The sequence below is a fragment of the Solea senegalensis genome, linkage group LG8, assembly GCF_019176455.1.
Source record: "Solea senegalensis isolate Sse05_10M linkage group LG8, IFAPA_SoseM_1, whole genome shotgun sequence".
NCBI lineage: Eukaryota > Metazoa > Chordata > Actinopteri > Pleuronectiformes > Soleidae > Solea > Solea senegalensis.
Window position 1 is genome coordinate 13,314,777 of NC_058028.1, and position 23,296 is coordinate 13,338,072.

The 23,296-nt window shown below is 40.8% G+C and overlaps 3 protein-coding genes across 3 annotated transcripts; 2 read left to right on the top strand and 1 right to left on the bottom strand.

Moving 5' to 3' along the window:
* The first annotated feature begins 621 nt into the window (after positions 1–621).
* cryba1a (crystallin, beta A1a) lies at positions 622–3,132 on the top strand. Its single transcript, XM_044032595.1, has 6 exons — positions 622–709; positions 1,086–1,152; positions 1,264–1,382; positions 1,562–1,703; positions 2,119–2,261; positions 2,670–3,132. Exons 2-6 carry the CDS (start codon positions 1,114–1,116, stop codon positions 2,815–2,817), a joined length of 591 nt encoding a protein of 196 aa, XP_043888530.1. The 5' UTR covers positions 622–709; positions 1,086–1,113; the 3' UTR covers positions 2,818–3,132.
* Positions 3,133–4,110: 978 nt separating this feature from the next.
* cpda (carboxypeptidase D, a) lies at positions 4,111–23,100 on the top strand. Its single transcript, XM_044032589.1, has 21 exons — positions 4,111–5,031; positions 6,197–6,444; positions 10,280–10,422; positions 10,496–10,665; positions 11,262–11,683; positions 11,807–11,998; positions 12,834–13,001; positions 13,252–13,361; positions 13,562–13,664; positions 13,950–14,092; positions 14,181–14,350; positions 14,463–14,765; positions 14,879–15,074; positions 15,248–15,383; positions 15,503–15,649; positions 16,598–16,696; positions 16,788–16,852; positions 17,062–17,193; positions 17,453–17,638; positions 19,953–20,055; positions 20,899–23,100. The coding sequence occupies exons 1-21, from the start codon at positions 4,382–4,384 to the stop codon at positions 21,123–21,125; spliced, it is 4,113 nt and encodes a 1,370-aa protein (XP_043888524.1). The 5' UTR covers positions 4,111–4,381; the 3' UTR covers positions 21,126–23,100.
* Positions 18,111–19,396, bottom strand: LOC122773714 (uncharacterized protein C22orf31-like). Its single transcript, XM_044032596.1, has 2 exons — positions 19,249–19,396; positions 18,111–19,147 (listed from the first exon to the last, which is right to left on the bottom strand). The coding sequence occupies exon 2, from the start codon at positions 19,136–19,138 to the stop codon at positions 18,620–18,622; it is 519 nt and encodes a 172-aa protein (XP_043888531.1). The 5' UTR covers positions 19,139–19,147; positions 19,249–19,396; the 3' UTR covers positions 18,111–18,619.
* Positions 23,101–23,296: the final 196 nt, after the last annotated feature.

Here is a 23,296-nt window from a genome sequence, read left to right on the forward strand (position 1 = left end):
GAGGGGAATTTAAAGAGTGCACTTTGTAAAATACAAGTCAATTACAATTATTTTTATTTGTACACACAACAATTAGTGATAGTGAATTTGACCTCATTTTACACACCAGTGAACAGCACTTCTTTGCATCCAGGGAGCAACAGGGGTCAGGTACCTTGCTCAGAGGCACCTCAGCCCTTGTCCTTCCCAGTATTTGAACTGATGACCTTTCAGTTGCAAGCCCAATTTCCTTCCACTTGACAGTGGCCTGCTAGGCCCTAAAGTAAGCTTGACTTGAATATTCTGTTTCTCTCCCTATTTTTGAATTCAGACTCTATCATTAGCTTTTTTCCCACCCTGTTTTTCTCCAGACTCACTGGCAGGATTCTTCACATTTCTGAGTGAAGATCAGTTTCCTGCATCAGGCCGTGCCAGGACTTGGTCCGGCCCACTGCTCAAGGGCCATTTGTAAAGTCTGCTTATCTGCACTGGGCAAGGTGCCCTGCATCCAGTACCACTGCAACAAACTAAAGCCCAGCAGCTCAGTGAGGGACCAATGACTGGACCAACAATGTGCTGACAACTGCCCCAACCCACTGGACCTGATACATCTCGGCACCAGCATGTATATATAGGCCAGTTTACTCAGGGAAGGGGGGGTCAGGACATTGATTTGATTCTGTGGAGTCCCTCTGCATGCACAATACATCTATTCTTTGGGTCCGGTCAGGTAAGCTGTCCATCGCAATCCATTCAGTCTTCTGCTGAGTGCACCATTGTCACTCAACATCTTTGGTCTTGGGTGATTCTGCAGACGCACACACATCTATGGACTGAGGGCAAACATGTGAAGGCGTAGACATACTGACCTCACACTGAGAGAACAAATATCTATTGTTCCTGGATCAACAGCTGATCAACTGACTGTGCATGTAGGCCTGTATGCATATATTGTGGCGTACACCGTAGTATAAGAATTTCACTACTTCCCTGATCTGTTTACTAATGCTGATCATAATTCTGAATCAGCAGAAACACAGAAGTTAGGGGGAAGAAGGTAACAGGTTGTCTTTGTGTAATGTTTCTCACTTCTCTCTACTCTGAAGGTGGATCAACACTGAGAAACACAGTAGTATGGCTCTGAATAATCCCAACCCAGTGGGACCATGGAAGGTGAGACTTGTCATGGGTAACTACAAAAAAGCACATTCTATTTTTTCATATCTGGTCTTTTTTATTGTTGAGCATGTGCATGTTGTATGTCTGCCTTTGTGTGTTCTGCAGATCACAGTGTACGACCAGGAGAACTTCCAGGGGAAGCATCTGGAGTTTACATCAGCCTGCCAGAACATCATGGAGGGTGGTATTGACAACGTCCGCTCCTTGAAGGTGGCGTGTGGAGCGTAAGTCAAACAAAAAGCTGAAAAAAATGTACCTTCAGTGCAGATAAACCTCTGTATGTTGTGTGTTGGCATCACCTCTAGCTAATATGTAATTTGTATGTTTTGTGCCACAATGATGCATCAGAGCAGTATATTTACATGTTTGTGTGTGTGTGTGTGTGTGTGCTTGCTGGGGACAGTTGGGCAGGATATGAGCATTCCAGTTTCTGTGGACAGCAGTTTGTGTTGGAGCGAGGAGAATATCCTCACTGGGAGTCATGGAGTGGCAGCAACGCCTACCACATTGAGAGGATGATGTCCTTCCGCCCCATCTGCTCTGCTGTGAGTGTCCGCTTCCATTCAACATCTACTGTGTCCCTCTGTCTGGACTGATCATATCGGTTCATTAAAAAATTGTTTTCTTGTGTTTCAAGCCTACGGAGTGACTTATGCCAGCTCATTTTTATGGCTTAAAATACACTGTAATGCACACCCCACCATATTATGTTCATGGTTAAATTTACACATTAGAACTAACATTTTAAGCACACTTGGTTTTGTGTTCAGCGTCAGTCTATAAATGAGCATTTCAGTGTTTGGTTACAAATACAGATTTGATTTCCATGGTGCTACATCACCCTAAAGCGTCATCATTATACACTCACGCTGTCTTCTGCAAAACCAACATGGTACAGCTGTTGTTTCTCTGTGTTTCTAACTTGATGGCTACATTTTCACATACACCATGTGGATACAGAACCACAAGGAGTCCAAGATGCTGCTGTTTGAGAAGGAAAACTTCATGGGACGTCAGTGGGAGATAAGTGAAGACTACCCTTCTCTGCAGGCCATGGGCTGGGTCAACAACGAAATTGGATCCATGCAAGTTCAGAGCGGCGCGTAAGTCTCGACCTGTGCACCGCGTGACAAATGAATACTGACTCACATGAACAGGATAGTAAATGTAGCCTGCTTCACTCATAGGCCACAATAATTCTATCATGAACAATAAAGTCAGGGTCCATTCAATAAACAGCCCTTTACATTATTGTATCCTCCAACTTTTATATTGCACGTAGTCGATAGCCATATTTTATTCTATTCTATAAATGTGTCCATTTTAAACACCTGATTAATGTAGGTGTCTGTCTTGTTAAATCCATATAAAATGAAGTCTAACTTTATTTAGTTTGAATGGTGTGAGTGCTCATTTTTAATTGATGTGCATTTCAAAGCGTGTAGGTCACACATTTACCATAAATCTCGACTTTGCTCTTCTGCTTCACCCACCTGTTCTTCTCCCTCCAGCTGGGTGTGCCACCAGTTTCCAGGTTACCGTGGTTACCAGTACATCATAGAGTGTGATCATCATGGTGGCGAGTACAAACACTACAGAGAGTGGGGCTCCCATGCCCAGTCCTTCCAGGTACAGTCGGTGCGTCGAATCCAGCAATGAGACGTGCAGCCTCCTCCCCCAACTACTCACTCTTTACCTCCTCCATCACCTCCTCTTCCTACCTTCACCCAGTCATTCCAGCACCTTCTGGTGCTTAACCATCAAGATATTTACAGCACTTTTGTTTTGTTCTGTTATCAAATGATAATGAAGAGCATTTAGGAACATAATTAGGAAAAGAAAAACGGCCAATGAAGAAAGGCTGGCATCCCACTGAGTCAATGCTTTTCACATTTGATGCAAACTGTGATTAATATTGAAGGAATGGGGATGTTTAAATAAACAGAAACACAGTAGTGTGCTGCTGAACTCCAAGGTGCTCATTTTCTTTGCTTTGGGGACATTTTGTGTCGAAATACATTCACACCAATGTTTCTCCATTTGGTTGTAAGCGTTTATGTGAAAAGATGTTGCGTTCACATGACCATGATGGTTTATTAAAAACTGTAGGCCCTACCATCACATACTACTACTAGAAAGGGGCTTATAAATCCGTGTGAAGCCAAGCATAAAGTTAGTTTTACAAGTCATGAGAATCAAAATGCAAACAGGACGTGTTCTACACCTATTCACACTATGAAAGCCACTGCATACAGGGTAACAAACAAGCTGCCAGGATATCACTTAACAGCAACAAGGAAACTAAATACTGAAAGTCACTTAGAAAGCGAATGCTTAATCCGAGTAAACAAAGAGCAATTAATCAGTTAACTCAATAACCACATCATTAATCTTTAAACTGAACTAACTAAACAAAACAAAAAGTGTTTTGTGCTTTTGTGCCACTCTTTTGTACAATAGATGTGATTCCATGTACTGTATGTACTGTACAGCAGAGGAAATACTGCTTTTGACATTGAAACACTCAACCATGAGTATCATGAAAAGATAAGCTATAGCTTCATTTCCATAGTAACCTACAATGTTACTTGGAAATTTAAGATAGCTACAACAAGTGTAAAAGTAACACATGACACTTGAACAGTTAGGGGGTTTCTATTCAATTCTACTCTTTAAATATTTATATTATTTATTTATATAAATAATACACAATGATAATTTTATTCATATATGTATTTCTTTAATGATAGATTTGTAAGTTTTCGTCATACATAGACCAAAGTACAAATGCAGTTGTTCATACACAACCAAGAAACAGGAGCCAGGGGGAGTTTTCAAACAAAAACATCCAATAATGAGCACAAATGAAAAGTTTTAGTAGCTTTCTTGTTTTTGGAGTCAGATATGCTTTTGACGTATTGTTTAGTATCCTTTCGAATGCTAATAATGAAGGTTTTGAGTGACTACATTGGGACTCATAAATATGGTACTAACACATACTATTGTTAATTGAATTGGAACTCTGCCGGTCCACCTTAAAAACTCGACGTCATCATTGTAGCCCCGCCATCAGTGAGGTAAGAGGAAGTAGATGGAAATAGACGGGCCGAAAAGACAGTCACACAACAGCTGGGTAACAAAAATCACTCCCTAAACCTCCGAACCTGGTCTTAGTTCTTAAATTTCAGAGTCCCGATGGTGCAGTAACGGAAGACACATCAACATGGTGAACACATGGGATCGTCTGTCAAAGCTGCTCAAAGTACGACTGTCACTTTTCGTCTTTCTTCTCGCTCTTGTTGTCTCCTCCGGTGACGCCAGGCTTGAACGGGCACGACGCCTCAGCGCCGCCACCGAGGAAACGGCAGAAACTTACGACAGATACTACAATTATGTAAGCCTAACGGGACTTTTGCAGTCTTTGTTGCAGAAATATCCTCACATTGCCAACCTGTCGAGCATAGGTCAGTCTGTGGAGGGGAGGGAGCTGTGGGTGATGCGGATCACCACGGACCCTAACGCAGACATACCGGGGAAACCTAAATTTAAATACGTGGGTAACATGCACGGCGACGAGACGGTGTCCCGGCAGGTGTTGGTGTACCTGATAGAATACCTGCTGGCGAAGTACGGCGAGGAACCGCGCGTCACCGAGCTCGTAAACACAACGGATATCTACATCATGCCCAGCATGAACCCGGACGGATTCGAGAAGTCCAGAGAGGGAGACTGCAATGGCGACTACGGCGGGCGACACAATGCCAAAGACGAAGACCTCAACAGAAGCTTCCCCGACCAGTTCGACGGGACAACTGCCTCTCCAGATAACGTACCCGAGGTCCTGGCCATGATCAGATGGATCCAGAATGAAAAGTGAGTTTTTTTTGCTTGTTTTGTGAAACACAAAAAGTTTCCTCATGAGTCCAAACTCGGTTCTAGTGATGGGGAAACAGTCGCAACTGTGAGAAGAATCACCCAGAATAAGATGATCCTGGTGAAGTTCCATTTCTGGGCTTAATTGAGAACGTTGTTCATTATTTACACGAGTGACTTGAAGATAGAGGTAGACTTCTTAATGGATTTGCCATGTTTTGTTAACAAGATTTGGAAGATGTTATTTCATTGATTAGCTGATCACAAATGTTCACAAACTTCTTGGTCAAAACTATTTTGAGAATCAAATATCTGTTTAGAGTCTTTGGTTCACTTTACATTTTATCCCAAGTTTCCCTCAAAGAAGCTCCATTTCATTAAAATATAGCTTTACACACCTATACCTCAGCTCTCTCCTCAAAAGTGTATGTTAATACAATACATGCCCATACATTCACTGATGCATGAAAGCATGACAAGAAAGTTGAGACAGATATTACCATATTCTTATCTTTGCCCACGGCCCTAGTTTGAAGAGTAATCAACATTGTTGTCAATGAGTAACTCAGTTTTCCACCTAATTTCCATTTTTGTTCGAGACTCAGGACAGCAATAGAGGGACTCGTAACAATGCGAACAAGGACTGCTGTCCCGGGACACCAGATGGCATGATGTGTAAACTGAATGTTCATTTGAAAGACAAGAAGCCACTCCTGCCAAGTACACACATATTAATATAGTTAAAGCACCACTGCTGAATCCACGGCTGCTGAGCAGTACTGGTTTCTGACCTTTTCTTAACCAGGGCATTTTACCTTTAATACTAGTATAGCATGAAGGGATATCAGGGCCAGACATGCGACAAAGGGCCAAAGGGTGGAATTGAACCCGGGTCGCTGCAGTTGATGTTACCTCTACCAACTATTCAGCAACCCAGTAATATACTATTCTCTGAGATTTCAGGTGGTAGGAATTGATTAATTCCCCAAGTATCTGCCAATTGTTTTAGTGCTAAACTCCTCATGACTTCACATCAACTGTAGACCGGAGGAACACTTACAGTTTTGTTTTAACACACAAATCCAGAAATGTCTGTTTTGTCATTACATACATTTGAAAAGAAATTCCTTCTATGTAGCCCAAACCTGTTTTTTTTTCTGTCCAGATTTGTGCTGTCAGCGAACCTGCATGGTGGCACTGTGGTTGCCAGTTACCCTTATGATGACTCGGCTGTCCACAAGCAACAGGGCCACTATAGCCAATCAGAGGAGGACAGTCTGTTTCGGTACTTGGCACTGGTGTATTCCCGGAATCACCCTGTGATGAAGACTGGTGAGCCCAACTGTCCTGATGCCATGGAAGAAACATTTAAAGATGGCATCACCAATGGGGCACAGTGGTATGATGTGCCAGGTAAGATTATCCAGTTTCCAATGATTTTAATGCTAAGAATAGTAATTGTGTTATTATTGTGAAAACCTGTTGTAGACACTGGATGGTCGGATGGATGGATGGTGTAAGGCGGTGTCATTAAAATACTTACTCTGAAACTGCATGTGAAGCTCCGTAGAGAAAAAGCAAACAGACGTCTGTTCTTAGCTGGATGTCCTGTCACACATTGTGCATTTGCCACCTCAAGGAAATAAATTATTAGCAAAAAACTCTGAGAAGAAAGCGCATGCTCTGGGATGACAGCAAGCCAGTTTGGTGGTTTCTTGTTTGAAACAGCCAGTAGGTCAACAGACAAAAGTTATGTTGTATGCTGTTAATTAAACCTCCCAGCAGCAACAGTGATGTTCATATCTTATGATGATGATGATGGTGATAACGACAACAGGTGTAAATCTGTCGCTTTGACAATGCTTGTATTTGTCTGACTCGCCTCAGTGGATGAATTGGGCTCATGGTAGATGATATGAACAGTCAGGAGACTGAGTAGTCATGGCTGAGTGCCAGGACCTGAAGTCAAGAACAGGAGGGCTTTTTGTGAGGCCATCAGGGCTTGCTCCAACATAGCATGTTATCTTGACTCGTAATCTGTTATGCGCAGGTTATTGAAAATCGTTATGCTTCATTTGCTTGGCCTAGAGAGTCTTCCTCCTCTTCCAGCTGCTCCTGATTGGGGTCACCATAGCGGATTGTTTGGCATTTATCTTTCATATCCCTGTTGTTAATTTGGCATTGATTTTTTTTATTATTATTTTTTTAATGCCAGATGTCCATTTATACAGACCTTGGAGTACATGTATGCGTCTCCAGTGGCTGGATTAGATGCCACTGCTTTCAGACATAAAAGAGTCCAGAGTTTAGTTTATTCTGTAAATATTCAGTTCTATTGCTTTGATAATGTCAGTTCCCTGGAAGTGTCTGAGCAAACGCAGACCTATAATACTAGTTAAATCCTTTATCTAATCCTGAGTCCTCTTATTGCTTGACCAAAATGGGATACTGGATATTTTTCCGTCATCATTTCCAAGTTCCATTGGCCCGACACGGTAAGCTTAGCTGTTGGGACTTTGGCACCATTGTCTGACTAGAAGTAGTTTGAGGGTGTGTCACTGATGTTTTTCACAGGCATGATATTTAAGTTTGGGGCTGTGTTTGTTGTACTCGATCAACATTTGGAGGATGTTTACTTTAGTAATTCTTTACAAAGACAGTGGACAAAAGGATCTGGTTATTAAGTGTATGAATGGCAGGCGGGGGTGAGTAGGGTTGCAACCAGTGATTGTTTCTGTGATTAATTGTTTAGTTGTTTGGTGCACAAAATGTCAGAAAATGTTGATCGATGTTTCTCAGACCATGTAATGATCTTGTCATATTCCCCAACCAAAATGATTTAGATTGAATGATTTCTTTGTTATTTGGAGCAAAGAAACCAGAAAATATTTACTTTCATTTAATTATTTTTTAAAAAGAACACTCAAACCAGTTAATCACTTATCAAAATAATTGGTAATTAGTTGGTGGTAGCTGAATGCCCTGTTTGGTTGATCAGTGGTCAGATGACATTATGAATTAATCAGGAATAAAGTGCTGTATTATAGGGATGCAACAAATAATCAATTATTCATCAATTAATAAGTTCATTGTCGGCTATTTTGATAATTGATTCAGGTTGAGTGACTTTTCAGTTTCTTTCCTGAATGTAAATATTCTCTGTTTACTTTGCACCACATAACAGAGAAATCATTAAACCTGATTAATACTGGTTTGTCTGCAAAATAAGACATTAGAGAACATTATTACTTTGAGGGATGGGAAACACTGATCTATGGAAGCGGATTGCATTCACTTGAAAAATATATTTTGGGTTTGTTTTTCTGAGTAATTTATTTTTTGTTTTGTTTTGTGGAGTAATTTATTTTTTTCTGTTTTTCAGAGTATTTTTTTCTGATTTACTGAATATTTTTTCCAGCAGTGTTTAGTTTAAAGTGCATTTGAAACAATAAACACATTCATTCCTTTATTGAGAGCTCAATTTAATGGAAACTACATGGACGGCTTGTTAATCAAGTTTTTATTTTGATCTGGATTTAAACATAGCAATGTTTCTCAAGGATGAGTTGGACAGATATGGCATGCTCCACGGATACAAGAGGATGCATTTGAAATGCATTCAGGCTGGCTACGTGGTGACTCAAGAGATGATCAGGAGACTATTGGATCCGTGTATGCCACTCTTAGTTAAACTAACGTCAGAAAAGGGGAAGCATAGTGCATGATGACAGAACTACCTCCCTTTGCAAACGTGACAAAGAGTGAGTGAGAGGAGTGTATTTGATTAAGCAGTGATGGTGTAAGGTAAAACCAAGAGCCCTAATAATGATCAGTAAAGGAATTGAAAAAGGGGATGCCTCCACTGTGTATTTACGTCAAAAGTTTCTGATTAAACGGTGTGTTTATTACATCTTATGAAGAACCATATTCTAGTTTTCAGTTAAACAACCTCCTCGTTTGACCTGGAATGACTCGGAAGGTCTTTGTGGTTTGTGGTGTATATTTTTGGTATGTCTTCTCTTAGAGCCAAGGCATGTACCACACCGCAGCATGTGGGTTTTTCTCCTAGCTCGTAAGAGATGAATTGTAATTTTCTTTACAGCATTATCACCAGTTTTTAAAGTTAGTCTGCAATAGGACTTTCAGGAAGATGTAGTCAGCCAGATCATGTTTTGAAAATGTTTTTACCAAATGATCAGTACATGTAGTGGAATTACAGAAGGGAGTGTAATAAAATATGTTTAGGTTTGTGTAGAAACAGTGTTGTTTAAGTATCATAAAGTCTTGGATAGAAATTGGTTTCATGAGTACATTTTTGAACACAATGCACCCCCCAGTAAGAGCCACATACAGTGTCTTTGTTGTGCTTCAGATACCTAATGTTTGTGTGTTCAATGTGCAGTGTGTGATGTTGCAGCTGAAAATCCCTCATCTTAGCCTTTTATTCCAAATGTGTTGGACAATATAGATAGCCTTTATTCAGCATCAAAGCATGTTTACTTGGTCTATTGTGGGGTATTGTAAAAACATGCCGGTCCAAAAGGGTGGCCTCTGTAGAGCGACCCGGCTCTATATAGGCTGACCCGGCTGATATAAATATAAATGGCTCGTTCTGGGGTAATGAAGAGCAACACTTCATACAATGAGGCGATTGTACAGTGAAGTATAATTCTCGTATTTTCAGTTTCTTCCATAATTTGACAGTCGAGCTTTCTTTTTTCCTACGTCTTTCTCATTTACGTTTTCTGATTTCTTCAGGTTATGTGTCGCTGTCGTATCAGCCTTTTCACTTTTGACTTCTGCAAAGTGGCAAATGGCGGCTGCTTTATTGGGTTGTTGTGGTCACACAGCAGGCGGTCATGGCAACCCTCCAGCCAGGGAGCGTCTGGCTGCCTGCTGTCGCTCCAGAGGGATGGCCCACTAAACAGCCTCCCCTCCTGTGTTTCTTGTCTGTTTGCCTTACTCACATGCTAGGTCGATTGGCAAACTGCAGATGTCATGGCCTGTTGCCACGTTAAACACCCTCTTTAAACAGTGACGTTGAAGAGACAAGGACAGACTCAGTCCTGTTCTGGCATCAGTAGGAGTCAGGAAGCACAGATGATTCAGAATTTCATTTATTCCTTCTGTTTTTCACGTGTTGTGCACACTAGTTAAATTCCTGGATTTCGACCTGCATAGCTTGGTATTCTGTATGTGCAAGTGAATGTTTTAAAGCCATTTGTAATATGCCTGTTCTGTTATCCAGGAGGGATGCAGGACTACAACTACCTCCATGGAAACTGTCTGGAGATCACTGTTGAGCTGAGCTGCTGCAAATATCCCCCTGCTACTGAGCTCCATAAGGAATGGGATCTCAATAGGGAATCCCTACTTGCCTACATGGAAAAGGTAGAGCTTGTTGTTTAAGGACAGTACTGGGTCAGCATGGTGTCTTTGGTATTAAAACAATTCTGTCTTCCAGATACATATGGGTGTTCGTGGATATGTGACAGAGGCCATTAGTGGTGCTGCCCTCTCCAATGTTAACATTGTGGTGGCAGGCATTCACCACAACCTGACCACCAGGACATATGGGGACTACTATCGCCTACTGCTCCCAGGAATATACAACATTACAGCTGTGGCCCCAGGGTGAGCCAAACCATAACTTTCGCTGCACAGTATATTTACAAATACAAAGGTTATGCATTGCAAGAGTCGCTAGTTTGTTTTCAAATGTCTGTACAAGTGAGTCTTGGCTTATTTCCTGTTTACTGCTGCCACATCGCAGTGAAATGAAGCATTTGTCATGTGGCTCTTTCAGACTTATCAAACAAGGAAGCTTAGTCTCAGACAGACTTAGCCACCTGTGGTGCTATAAATAAGTAATTCTTTGTTATTTAAGTAGTGAAATGTAGATAGGCAGACAGATTGATGGATTAGTCCTTCCGGGACTAATCCGTCATTTGCATACAGCAAATGTCAGACAAGGAAAGAAACATTTAACATCCATCCTAGATATTGACATTTAACTTGTACAAACAACAACAACACTACCACACACATCACCAACCCCAACATTTTGTTTCACAAATAGACCCATGAAAGTGCTCTGTGTATTATAAAGTGCACTTTTAAGGTATAAAGTAAATGCACGGATGATCTGTTTGTCAATGAAGTTGACTTGTAATTTTGTCGGTTGGCAGTGCATGTATGTCCTCATGCATGTGTGGTTTTTGGGTTCACAGGTACACACCAATGACCATCCACAGTGTCCTGGTCTTGGAGGACAAAGCCACTGAAGTTAACTTTACCTTGGCACCTGTGGTCAGTGAGCCTTCAGGTACCATTGCAGTGCCTACATCCTCCACGACAACCAGCCGGGATTCTACCACCACCACCACTACCACTAAACCTTCTGACTCCGCCCAGATGGGAGGAACTGCTGCTGAAGAGAACACGGACAAGCTGCTCACACCTACACCTGAAAACCAGCCCATCCAGCCCCAGGAATTTCGACATCACAACTATGCAGACATGGAACTCTTCTTACGGAAGTACAGCAGCGAGTTTCCCTCTATTGCCCATCTTTACTCTGTTGGCCGCTCTGTTGAAGAGCGCGAGCTCTATGTGATGGTGATCTCAGACAACCCCACTGTTCATGAGCATGGTATGTTTTAGCCGGCAGCATAATAGAGTTATTGCGGATTTAATGTTCTTTTTGTTTACAACATTTATTTTTTTATTAATATGGATTTTGATTTGGTCTCTTGCTCTTTTATTTCCATGCCAGGTGAGCCAGAGTTCAAGTATGTGGCCAACATGCATGGTAATGAAGTGGTGGGCCGAGAGCTGATGCTCAATCTCATTGAGTACCTATGCAGTAACTATGGTACCGACCCGGAGGTCACGCAGTTGGTCAACAGCACCCGCATTCACATCATGCCCTCAATGAACCCTGATGGCTATGAGGTAGCTGTTGAAGGTAAGAGAAGGTGACATACAGTATATGGATACACAATAATAAATGGCAGCAATGGTGCTGTGGCTTATATCCCAAATATTAAAGAAATATACTCAAAATATTTGAGTATGCAGGTCACACCGGAATTATATGTGCTGGTTTAGAGTATAGGTGTAATATTACCGGACGAGGAATTTGATCTTTTGACTGACCTCGCTGTAGTGTATGTTGCTAACACTGTATGCCAGTATTTCCCAAACTGTTATATCGGGATCCACTACACACTATCATTTGTGAGCATGTAAGTGCATTAGATAACATTTCTGAACATTTGACTGCTTTTCATGCCACTTTATGCATGATATTAACAACATAAACCCTTAAATCTTATGTTAAAGGCTGGTAAAAATTCTGCAAAATGATTTGGCAACCTGGAAAAAAAACGTCCGTGGACCGATCTGTGGGTCTCGACCTAGTTTCTTGGAATGATTGCTATATATATCCACTGTGAATGAAGAGGAGCTTGCAAAGATATTTAGATCATATACGACTGACTGACTGACATACATACTGTTCTGTATGTGATTGACATAGAAAAAGACTTCTTTATGAATATACTGTATCTACCAGTGGCAGATCTGCAACATCATGCTTCCTCTTAAGGAGGAGAAAGTCTCACCAAGTACTTTGCGCCGCCATCTTTTAGCTGTTAGTTGCTGTTGAAGTGCTTTAACAGGAAGTGCAGAGAAAGCGGTGGAGATGCTCTGTTTATCTTACACTACATGGAACAGGAAGGCCGAAGGAACATGCTTTGGTAACCGGTTAAAATAAATATGTCTTACTTGTTTCCTCACAGGTGATGTCAAGGGCTACAAAGGGCGCAACAACAGCAACAATCTTGACTTGAACCGTAACTTCCCTGACCAGTTTACAACCATCACAGAGCCCAGACAGCCAGAAACTATAGCTGTGATGAACTGGGTGAAGAGCATTCCCTTTGTCCTGTCAGCCAACCTCCATGGAGGTAAGGTGTTATACAGTTTAAATCATGTTCCTTCACAGTTTCAGCATCTGTATCTGTCACATATGTCACAAACATACAAGTTTTATTTGGACTGATGAATGCACGGCTTCATACTAAGGAGTCCTGCCATTCATATGAGAAGAGATGTAGTATTTAACAATATGTTTATGATTTTCGAAGATAAGCACCTCAGCTGCACCTTGCCGCATCATATTAACTTTTTTTTCCCCCTCTGTGTTGTGTAATTCAGGTTCCTTGGTGGTCAACTACCCCTATGATGATGACAAAGAAGGAATAAGTCGGTATAGTCAGTCCCCTGACGACAAGGTCTTTCAGCAGCTGTCCAGAGTGTACGCGCAGGTAACTGGACGCTGGTCGTGTAGGATCTGTTTCAGGCTGAGATAACGTCTGCTTGTGGTTTTCAGGTTGTAATAGAACACTGACAAGAAGTCATGTGATTTTTGTAAAATCTGGGGACAGAAAAGGTTAGAAAACTTGACAACAACAGCACTCATTATTAAGCTCTCTGTGGGTTTGTGGGTTTTTTTGTGTGTGTGCAGGAGAATCCTCTGATGCACAATGGACACCCTTGTAAGGACCTGTACCCTGATGAATATTTTGATGATGGCATCACCAATGGTGCAAACTGGTACAATGTTCCTGGTATGCCTTCATCTCTCGTTCTCTCTCACATGTTACATTTTGATTTAGACAAATGGTGTTTCCACTTCCACTTTGTTTAGCCGCACACCAAAGATTACTGAATATTTTATATTAGCTTTTTGCTTTTTTTGTCTTTGTTGCATAATTTAGCAGTCGCATATTGGAGATTTGAAGTGTAAAGCTCAGCACTTGACTCAATATATAAAGCATGTGACATTAAGATTGCATAACCTTAAGTGAAACCTTTAAGATTTGAGATTGACTTAAAATGAGCGATTTGTTCAGGTGGAATGCAGGACTGGAACTACTTAAACACCAACTGTTTTGAGGTGACCATTGAATTGGGTTGTGTGAAGTATCCCAAGGCCAAGGACCTGCCTAATTACTGGGAACAAAACCAAAGATCCTTGCTTCAGTTTATACACCAGGTAAGAACACAACTCTCAACTTTGCCCCAGCTTGTCACCCACAATCAGGTCAGTCAGTCATTTATACTATGTTCATGTGTCTGTTTAGGTCCACACTGGAGTAAAAGGCACAGTCTCTGACAGTGAAGACGGCACAGGAATCCCCAATGCCACTATTTCTGTGGCAGAGATAAACCACAACATCACCACAGCCCGTACTGGAGACTACTGGAGACTCCTGGCACCAAACACCTACTCTGTCACGGCCTCTGCACATGGGTAAGATTTAAATATGAGAAGGAAAGTGGAGAGCAAATGGAAACAGTAGAGTCAGACTGACAAAGATGAGATTTCTATGCTGTTACTTTAAATAACCTTCTCTGTTGTCCAGGTATATTCCCGTGAGAACCTATGCCACAGTCTCAGAAGCGGGAGTGGAGGTGGTAGACTTCCGGCTGACCCGTTTACACTTGGACTCCAAAGGCCAGAATCAAAACGGACCCCAACCCACTCAGAACCCATCCGAGAAGGAGCTGCAGAGCTTAATCAAGGAACTGTCACTTGACCAGGGTTTGGAGCAGTTGGTCAAGAGCACAGCCACAGAAAGCAGCTTCCGCTACCAACGCTACAAAGAACTGTCTGAATTCATGAGGGGCCTCACTCTTAATTTTCCAAAAATCACATCTTTACGCAGGTATGCCGGCATTCTCATTTGAACCAACATGTATTATTTCCCAATGAGAGTATATTATTAACGTCATACCTCTAATGCTGTTACTACTGTCCACATCTACCGTGTGTGACCAGTTTGGGCCAAAGTGTGGAGTTTCGAACAATTTGGGCTCTGGAGATTTCTAACAAACCGGGGGAACCTGGACTATCTAAACCAAAGATCCGCTTTGTAGCAGGGATCCATGGCAACGCCCCAGTGGGCTCAAAGCTCCTGCTTGAGTTTGCGACCCTTCTGTGCATCAATTATGGCAAGAACCCAGCCATCACCAAGGTGAGATTTTGGACACCTTGAGAGTTGGCGCTCTCAAATTGTACTGTCTACAGTATGTCTCAACAGTCTATCGCATGCAGCAAAGTTGTGTACCTTTTTCTTCTTTTAAAAAAATGCATACAAAATTCTCTCTTGCTCACTGTAATCACTTGCTTGTGATTTCCTGTTCCTAGTTAGTCAATGAGACCCGGATCGTCATCGTGCCATCTGTCAACCCAGATGGTAGAGAACAGGCTGTTGAGAAGCAGTGCACTTCTACCAAGGGTTTGACCAACGCTCGCGGAAAGGACCTGGACACAGACTTTTTTGGTCAGCTTTCACTTTGTTATTAATGCAATAGATTAATGCCACTGCTCGTATGTACTGTACACTTGCCATGTAGTGCAGGGGCGGTTCTGATGTGTGTTGTCATTGGGTTTCTGTTGAAGGCAACGCTTCACAGCGTGGGGAGGAGGCTCAACCCGAGACCAGAGCGATGATGGACTTGATTCGAGAGAAAAGCTACACTCTCTCTGTCGCCCTCGATGGAGGCGCCCTTGTTGCCACCTACCCTTATGACAAGCCTGTCCAGTCTGGTAACGTCACTACAGCTTTCTGTTTTTTCTAAGGTGTCATGTTTGCAAAAATATACATTTTTTTGAGCATTAAGTCACAATAGAATCCACCTTTTTTTCTTTCATATAAAACACAATATTCAGGCAAAATCCTCAGATCTATTTAAGATACAACAAAGACTAACTGGTTTATTTCTAACATGTACTGAACATGTACTGAGGACTAACATGACATCTTGATTTTCAAGACATTGGGGCCTTTTCTTTCATCTTAATCGACAGAAAACGACAAACTGACAACTGATTTGACAGAGAATAACAAAAGTGCAGTACTGTCCCATACTTCATATAGAAGAAACGAAAAGGGGTTGTCTATTCATTTTCAAATGTGCTGTTTTACAAAAAAAGCAGAAATAGTAAAGCACAGGATTATTTATTGATTAAGATGTCAAATTCTAGTTATTTTCTTCCGTTTGTGATCAGAAAATATAGTTTAAGTGGTTGAATTTTATGCTTGATTAATTTCTAACTTCTCTGAAAAGCCCAGTGAGCCGCCTCAAATTCGGGAATAAAAGGGTGAATTTGGTTAGGTATTCGCCAAATAAATATCAGTAACATTTTAGTTTCAAATAAGTTTTTGAACAATTTCTAAAATATTTATATTTTGTTACAATAAATTTGTTGTATAAAACTCATATATTATAAACTTTGTTGAATTATACTGCAATAAATTATTGTCTAGCCCTTGCACCAGATATTTTATTCATGAGGCTTTAGTAAATCAATTTTGAAATGCAGTCACAACACCACTGTGCGTCTCCTCACAGCCAACAGATTGATTTGACAAGCTTTTCATTTTCACCTTAACATAATATCACACATTGAATTCATTGTGAACACATTATTGCCTTTAAACAGATTTGATTAGCTCTGAATGTATCTGTGTGTTTGTATTTCATTCATTTTCAGTTGAAAATGAGGGCACATTGAAGTACTTGGCGAGTGTTTACGCCAACAACCACCCCAAGATGCACCTTGGGGTCACTGGATGTTCAAGTAATGGGCAGAGTATGTACCTAACCAAATACTATAACCAAATACCACCATGCTGGTGCTGAATGTCAGCCATTGATAAGATGGTAACTTTTCTGTCACTCAGCGGGCAACATCCCTGATGGAGTAATGAGGGCAGCAGAGAGACAAAGCCACATGGGAAGCATGAAGGTCAGTTTCTCCACTCCGCTGACTGTGAAAGCAGTGCAGTTCAAGCTGGTCATTTGTCTGCGGGTGTTTAACAGTATGTTGATTTCCTGACTGTTGTTAAAGTGTTACAGTAAACGGCCAATCAAACAGGAAGCAAAATAAAGATACGAAACGCGCCACTCTGCTCCGTGACTCGCCATTAGTCATCTGTTGTTTCCGTCTCCTCCTAGGATTTCAGTATGGACTTTGGCCACTGTCCAGAAATCACCGTGTACACTGGCTGCTGTTTGTTCCCTCCTGCTGAGCAGCTGGCCACGCTCTGGGCTGAGAACAAGAAGTCTCTCCTTAGCATGTTGGTGGAGGTATGTGGTGAATATTGTAGTTTGAAACTTCTAAATAGACGAAACACATCAAACAACTGATAAACACAGAAACATTTTACAAATCTGTGGCAAAACATTTAGAGCAATTGTGTTGTCTGAAGATTATATACTGTACCTTTTGTTATATTGATTTTGTAGACAAATGTATCATAAAACATATTGAATTATTTCACTCGTTACCTGAACAGAATATAATTTTCGTCAGCCTCAACGTATCCTCCATTTCTGCCCCATCTAGGTGCATAAAGGGGTGCGTGGCACCGTGAGGGACAAGAGTGGGAAACCTATTGTTGGGGCAGTCATTGTACTCAACGGGGGTGTGAGAGTGTTTACTATGGAGGACGGCTACTTCCACGCGCTGCTGGCTCCTGGCAACCACATTATTGAAGCCGTTGCCGACGGCTACCAACAACAACGTCAAGAGGTACACATTTAGTTTTTTATGCAAGTTAGGAATGTACTATTCTTCATTAAGAGTGACATGAGTGGGCAAAAAGAGCAGAGTGAATCACTTAATGATAACACTTAACCATTTGTCAAGTAGCATATATATATATATACATATACATATGTGTGTGTGTGTACATGTATGTATGTATGTATGTATGTATATATATATATATATATATGTATATGTATGTATATATATGTATATATATATATATATATATATATATATATGTATATATACACATATGTGTGTATGTATGTATATATATATATATATATATATATATACATAGACATGTATATCAATATATATATATAAATATGTGTATATATGTATGCATGTATATATATGTATGTATGTATGTATGTATATATATATATATATGTATAGTGGAGTTCCACAAAAGTGCAGGGCAATTCACAATCACAATTAATCTGACTCATGGTTTGTTTACATCACAGATGTTTAATGAACTCAACAGCGTAATTCATTTGTTATGTGCTTCTCATATTTATGCTCAGGAACATGAACTAGTTTGCTAGTTTTATGATGCTTCTGTTACTGAGTAGAGTTTTATGACGACAACTGATGAAAGGTAGAAATCAGCTCTGTCCCTGTTGTAGACAAAATACGCTCTGTTATACGAACAGACAGCGCATTACATTATGTCAGAGTTTGATGCTCACAAGAAGAAAAAAAAAAAAGAGATATGGATTGAGCACAGTGGACATAACGGATTTAAACGCCACTTTAAGTCCAGCATTCACAGATTGAGGAAATTAGATAAGAAATTAAAGTTCAACAGATTTTGTTCAGAAACCATTTGAAATGCGGATCCGTTTTCCACATTATTTTGTACAAAGGAAAAAGGAGAATTACAATCAACCAAATAAAGTATCAAGAACTAGAAATCCAGCATGGAGAAAGTCTGTGGGAATATTACAGTTGTTCCCCTCAACTGTCAACGTCTATGAAAGGTGTCGGGCGGAGCACGCAGAATCTCTCCATCACCTCCACTCTCCCATTTGGCTGCTCTGAAATTTGAAGCGTCGGGTAAGCCAGCTCTGTAAACAGCTGCTCCTTAATATTGCGTCCCAGCTGCAAACTGTAGGCTGTGAGCTTCCCGCAGTGACTTAGGAGCAGGGGATCCACCACTGAATGATACATCTGCTGGTACTCTGGTACCGTGAAGCCGTGGATCATCAGAGAACACGGCTGGCTAGTTGACGCACAGCTGCAGGTTTTATCTTCAGTGGAGAGGGCTTCTTCATCACAGGTCTGTTTCAGATCTGGAACAACAGCAGCATTCCTTATATATTTGTCATCCAGTGTTTTTTTCTGCGGGTGTGCTTCACTCTGCTCACTCACTAAGTCCAGATCCTGACTTGGAGCCAGCATTGACGTCCTCTCCTTAATAGCTTCCCCATATTTCTTAGGACATCGAATACTTCGTCTTAGGCCATACGGACGCATCTCACACCTCTGCAAAGTAAAGGAGACATTAGTTTCACTTGTACCTCTGTCAGCAACCCACAGTGATAGTAAGACACATTTAAAGATTCCACATCAAAAGGTGCACTTACTCTTTAGGTGTGTATTCAGACCACATTACTGAATCAGGTCTTAAACCACAGGGTTTGAAATACTTCTTTCCCCAGCTTGGATTTCCCTTTTCCCATGTTTTTAAAACTGCACTGAGATTCACGTAATTGACCTCAAAAGAATTTTTGAGCCAGTCTACAAATCCCATTTTAGTCGCAAACCTGCAGCTCATTATACCAAGCAGTCACACCTGCAGATGAGAAGTGCTGATTAAGTCATTAACAAACCCACTTGTGTGTGTGTGTGTGTGGTGCTTCAGTGGGGAAACAGCCAGGATGGATAAGAACATGCGGTCGAGCTTATGTTGCGTTTGTTGATGCGTTTTTTTAGTTTCATTTCAGTTTTCTATGTTTGTGAAAATATCGTAGAGACTTGAAATTGGCGGAACAATCGGATCAAACACAAAACCTTGATCTTGATTTATTGAACATTTGCATGCCACCAATGTACTTTTTAAGCCGCTGAATGTTTGTGGACCAAAATGTATATTTAAAAGCTACCTCATCACATAAGAGCATAAAACGATATCATGATCTTCAACATAGTTATTGGAAATGTAACTCATCTCAACATGTAGAAACAGATCATATGTCAGGAAAGCTCAGAGGCATGTTGATGTACAGGATTTGTCTTTTGAGTACAGCAATATAATGTGTATAATAATGTATTGTTTGTTGTTTTCTAGGTGGTGATTTCTTCTTATGAAGCTGCAAGCACCATTAACATTGAGTTTGACATGGACAACAGTATCTTTGGACTGCCCAGAGAGTTTGTGGTGGCCAGTGCAGGTAAGCGTTGATTATATGCATCAACAAAGCCTGTTACCATATGCCATTTTGCATTTTGGCTGCAGTGATTTCATGCCGATGTTTTCAACTAATGTTGCTGAAAATGTATCTGTTCTCTTAAATAGTCATTACATAGATCTGGTGTGTTGATGCTGTTATCTGTAACACAGATGATGGCGATGACAACATCATCTCCTGAACAGTTTAAACTGATTTGACTGTTAAAAATTGTCAACAATTGGGGAACTTCCTATGGGAACTTTTACTTTATTGTCAAATTCAGTGTTAGGGCTGGCGGTCATTTATTGGCACTGTATTGTTGTGATATATTTTTCAGCAGTATCAATGTAACAAAGTATAAATCAATGAAATTGAATCTAAACATACTGTTGAAATATTTCTCTGTTTTAAGTGTGTTTTCTGTCCACAAAGAAGTTAAAATCCACAGGTTAAGTTTAAAACTTATTTTTAATTTTGACATTTTTTGTGACTATTATTGATATGGGTTGATTTGAAACTTAATCATGATTGATAATGGGGATAGGTATTTGTCTGATACTGGACCGGATATCAGATGGATAACAATCCTATACATTGCATGCTTCATTTTGTCTTTGAACGGACTCGGCACAAATGTGTCAACAGCTTCATAGTTCATAAATGGTCTATAATGACTAAAATGACAGTATTGGTAGGTACCCGAGGTTGTGATATCGGACGCTAAAGAGTGGTATCATCCCTAAGATAACATTTTTGGCCGTTATCACACAAACAAAGATATACATCAGCAACAGCAGCACTCGCTATATGCAGATATACTGAGATGTGTCTTTCTGTGTGCAGCGGCCTCCATGACGGCACTGGTGGTGACCGCGTGCATCATCTGGTGTGTGTGCGCAGCCAAGTCTAATCGTCAGAAGGACGGTTTCCACCGCTTGCGACAGCACCGGGAGGAATACGACGACGAAATCCGGCTCACGTCTATGGGCTCCAAGAAGTCGCTGCTCGCCCACGAGTTTCAGGACGAGAGCGAAAGCGACGAGGAGACGCTGTACGCCAACAAACTCTGAGACCGGCTGGCGTCCTTTTTGCTATTTTGATTTCCCTCTCAAGTCAATTACTTCAACCATCGAGAAACAGGTGGAACTTTGAGGAGCGTCCCTCTCTGTTTTTTTTACGACTGATACACAAGTGATACACTTATTTTTGTTAAGGCAACAAGCTCTGAGCACTCAACTTCTGGTCACAGTTATTAGTGCGTCTAAATTAATATTTCACAGAACATGATTGTATCGAGACTGAAGAGCTTGTTTTTATTTAAATTGTCTTTCTGGATCTCTGCCAGACTCTGAACCAAGCGATAGGGAGAGAGTGATAAAGGGGTCGAAGAAAGAGTCAGTCCTGTACCTGTTATCCGTCCTTTTGACTGGTTTTTGGGTCCTGCTTTTTCTTTTTTTTGTCCCCACGCCGCTGAGTGCTCTTGAAGACCAACACCTGTCCTGCCATTCTGAGGAGGTCAAGCCGTGAAGTCCAAATAAAGTCCTTGTTTAGTGGATGGGTAACAAACTCTTGATGAAAGTGCTTATTCTCACCCCCGCACTTCACCATGCCTTTCTTTTACTACTGCTTTGAGCTACAAAGTTGAACATTAATTTGGATCATTTTCAAGACACCACTGCTACTTTTAAGTGTCCGAGCCTTTGGGGAGACTTAATCCAGTACTGTGCCTTGGCTTTTGTAAAGTTTACAGCCCATTCTGGCGGCAGTATGTGACGGAAAGTAGCAACATAGGAAAATAGCGTCCTAGTGAATAGATAATACCCAGTCCGTGTGGGAGTTTGATCCTTCCGATACTCAGGTGGTAGGAATATAGAGAAATTAGGATTTGAAAAGACTGCACATTTCCACTGTTGCACTGTTTCTGCACAGATGACTCCAGGTTGACTGACCTGATATCAGTAGGTTTGTGTAATGCGATCCTCTCAAAAGCTGTTTAGATGGTCATGTGCACTAATTGAAAAGCAAGTATCATGTCATCATTGGCCAAGAAAAAAAAAAACTATGAGTCTCTAATACAAAATGATTTTTCTTTATGATTGGACAACTTCATTCTGGACAGATTGAGATGAATGAATATCACATTGAGTCTGTGACCTGTTTTGAATGTTAATTTTTACTGTTTCTATAATCTCATAAGGAATATTATGTTTTCTTGTCTTGGGGCTTTTTTTGTGTGATTTCCCACTTCACTATGCTTTGAAAACAAGTCATCGCAGCTTTTTCCATCCATTCATGTCTTTGTGTCTTCAGAGCCACCTATATTACATGATTTTAACATGCAACTAAGATTTTGTTTTAATTTCAAAACAAAGCAAACGTGGGTCATAATCCATTTGACTTTGAAGTGCAACTTGACAGCTTAAAGAATTAGAGAAAAACATAGGACAAAAGGTGGGGACACCCTGGACAATTTGCCAGTCCATCATCGGGCCAACACACAGAGAAACAACCGTCCGCTCTCACACTCACACCTACAGTCGTTTTCGAGTGTCCAATTAACCTCTGTGTGTTTTTGCAATTTTGCACATGGTTATTTAGATATCAAGTGGCTCTTATACTGGAAATGCTGTGCACATTGTTCTCCATTCATACTTATTTTGCTCTAACAAAACTGCCTTGGTTCCCTGTTACTTTAGAAGATTTTTTTTTGTCTCTTTTTTAAACAGCCACAGCTGTCAGTCAAGTCAGACCCAGTACCTGTGTGGAGACTTTTGTATATTTTTATTTTCTATGTCTGTGAATATTTGTGAATGAACTTTGAAAGTTGAGCGCATGTTGGTGTCTTTGCAGACTTGGTGTGAAGATTTTATATCAACCAGGAATCAACTGTAAATAGTGTTTGGCAATTGTGATGGGGGGGGGCAAGTGCAGTTCATGTGAACCGTGAATCTACACACAACAAAACATTTCATAAGAATCTCTGTGTGATCATGACATGCTAACAAACACAAAGACACCCTCAAAATAAATCCTTTCACAATGTGATTTTGTGGTCCATTTTGTGGTTACTGCTGTTATTTGGACATTGACATATTTTTATTTTACCATGCGCGAGTTTCAGTTTCAGCTCTGGGGATCTTTATTTTAACCATCATTGTTACTAATGTTTATCTTAAACGCTTTTGTAGTAGACCATGAGAATTTGTAACAAAGTGTGTTTACCAACACAAATTACCAATCA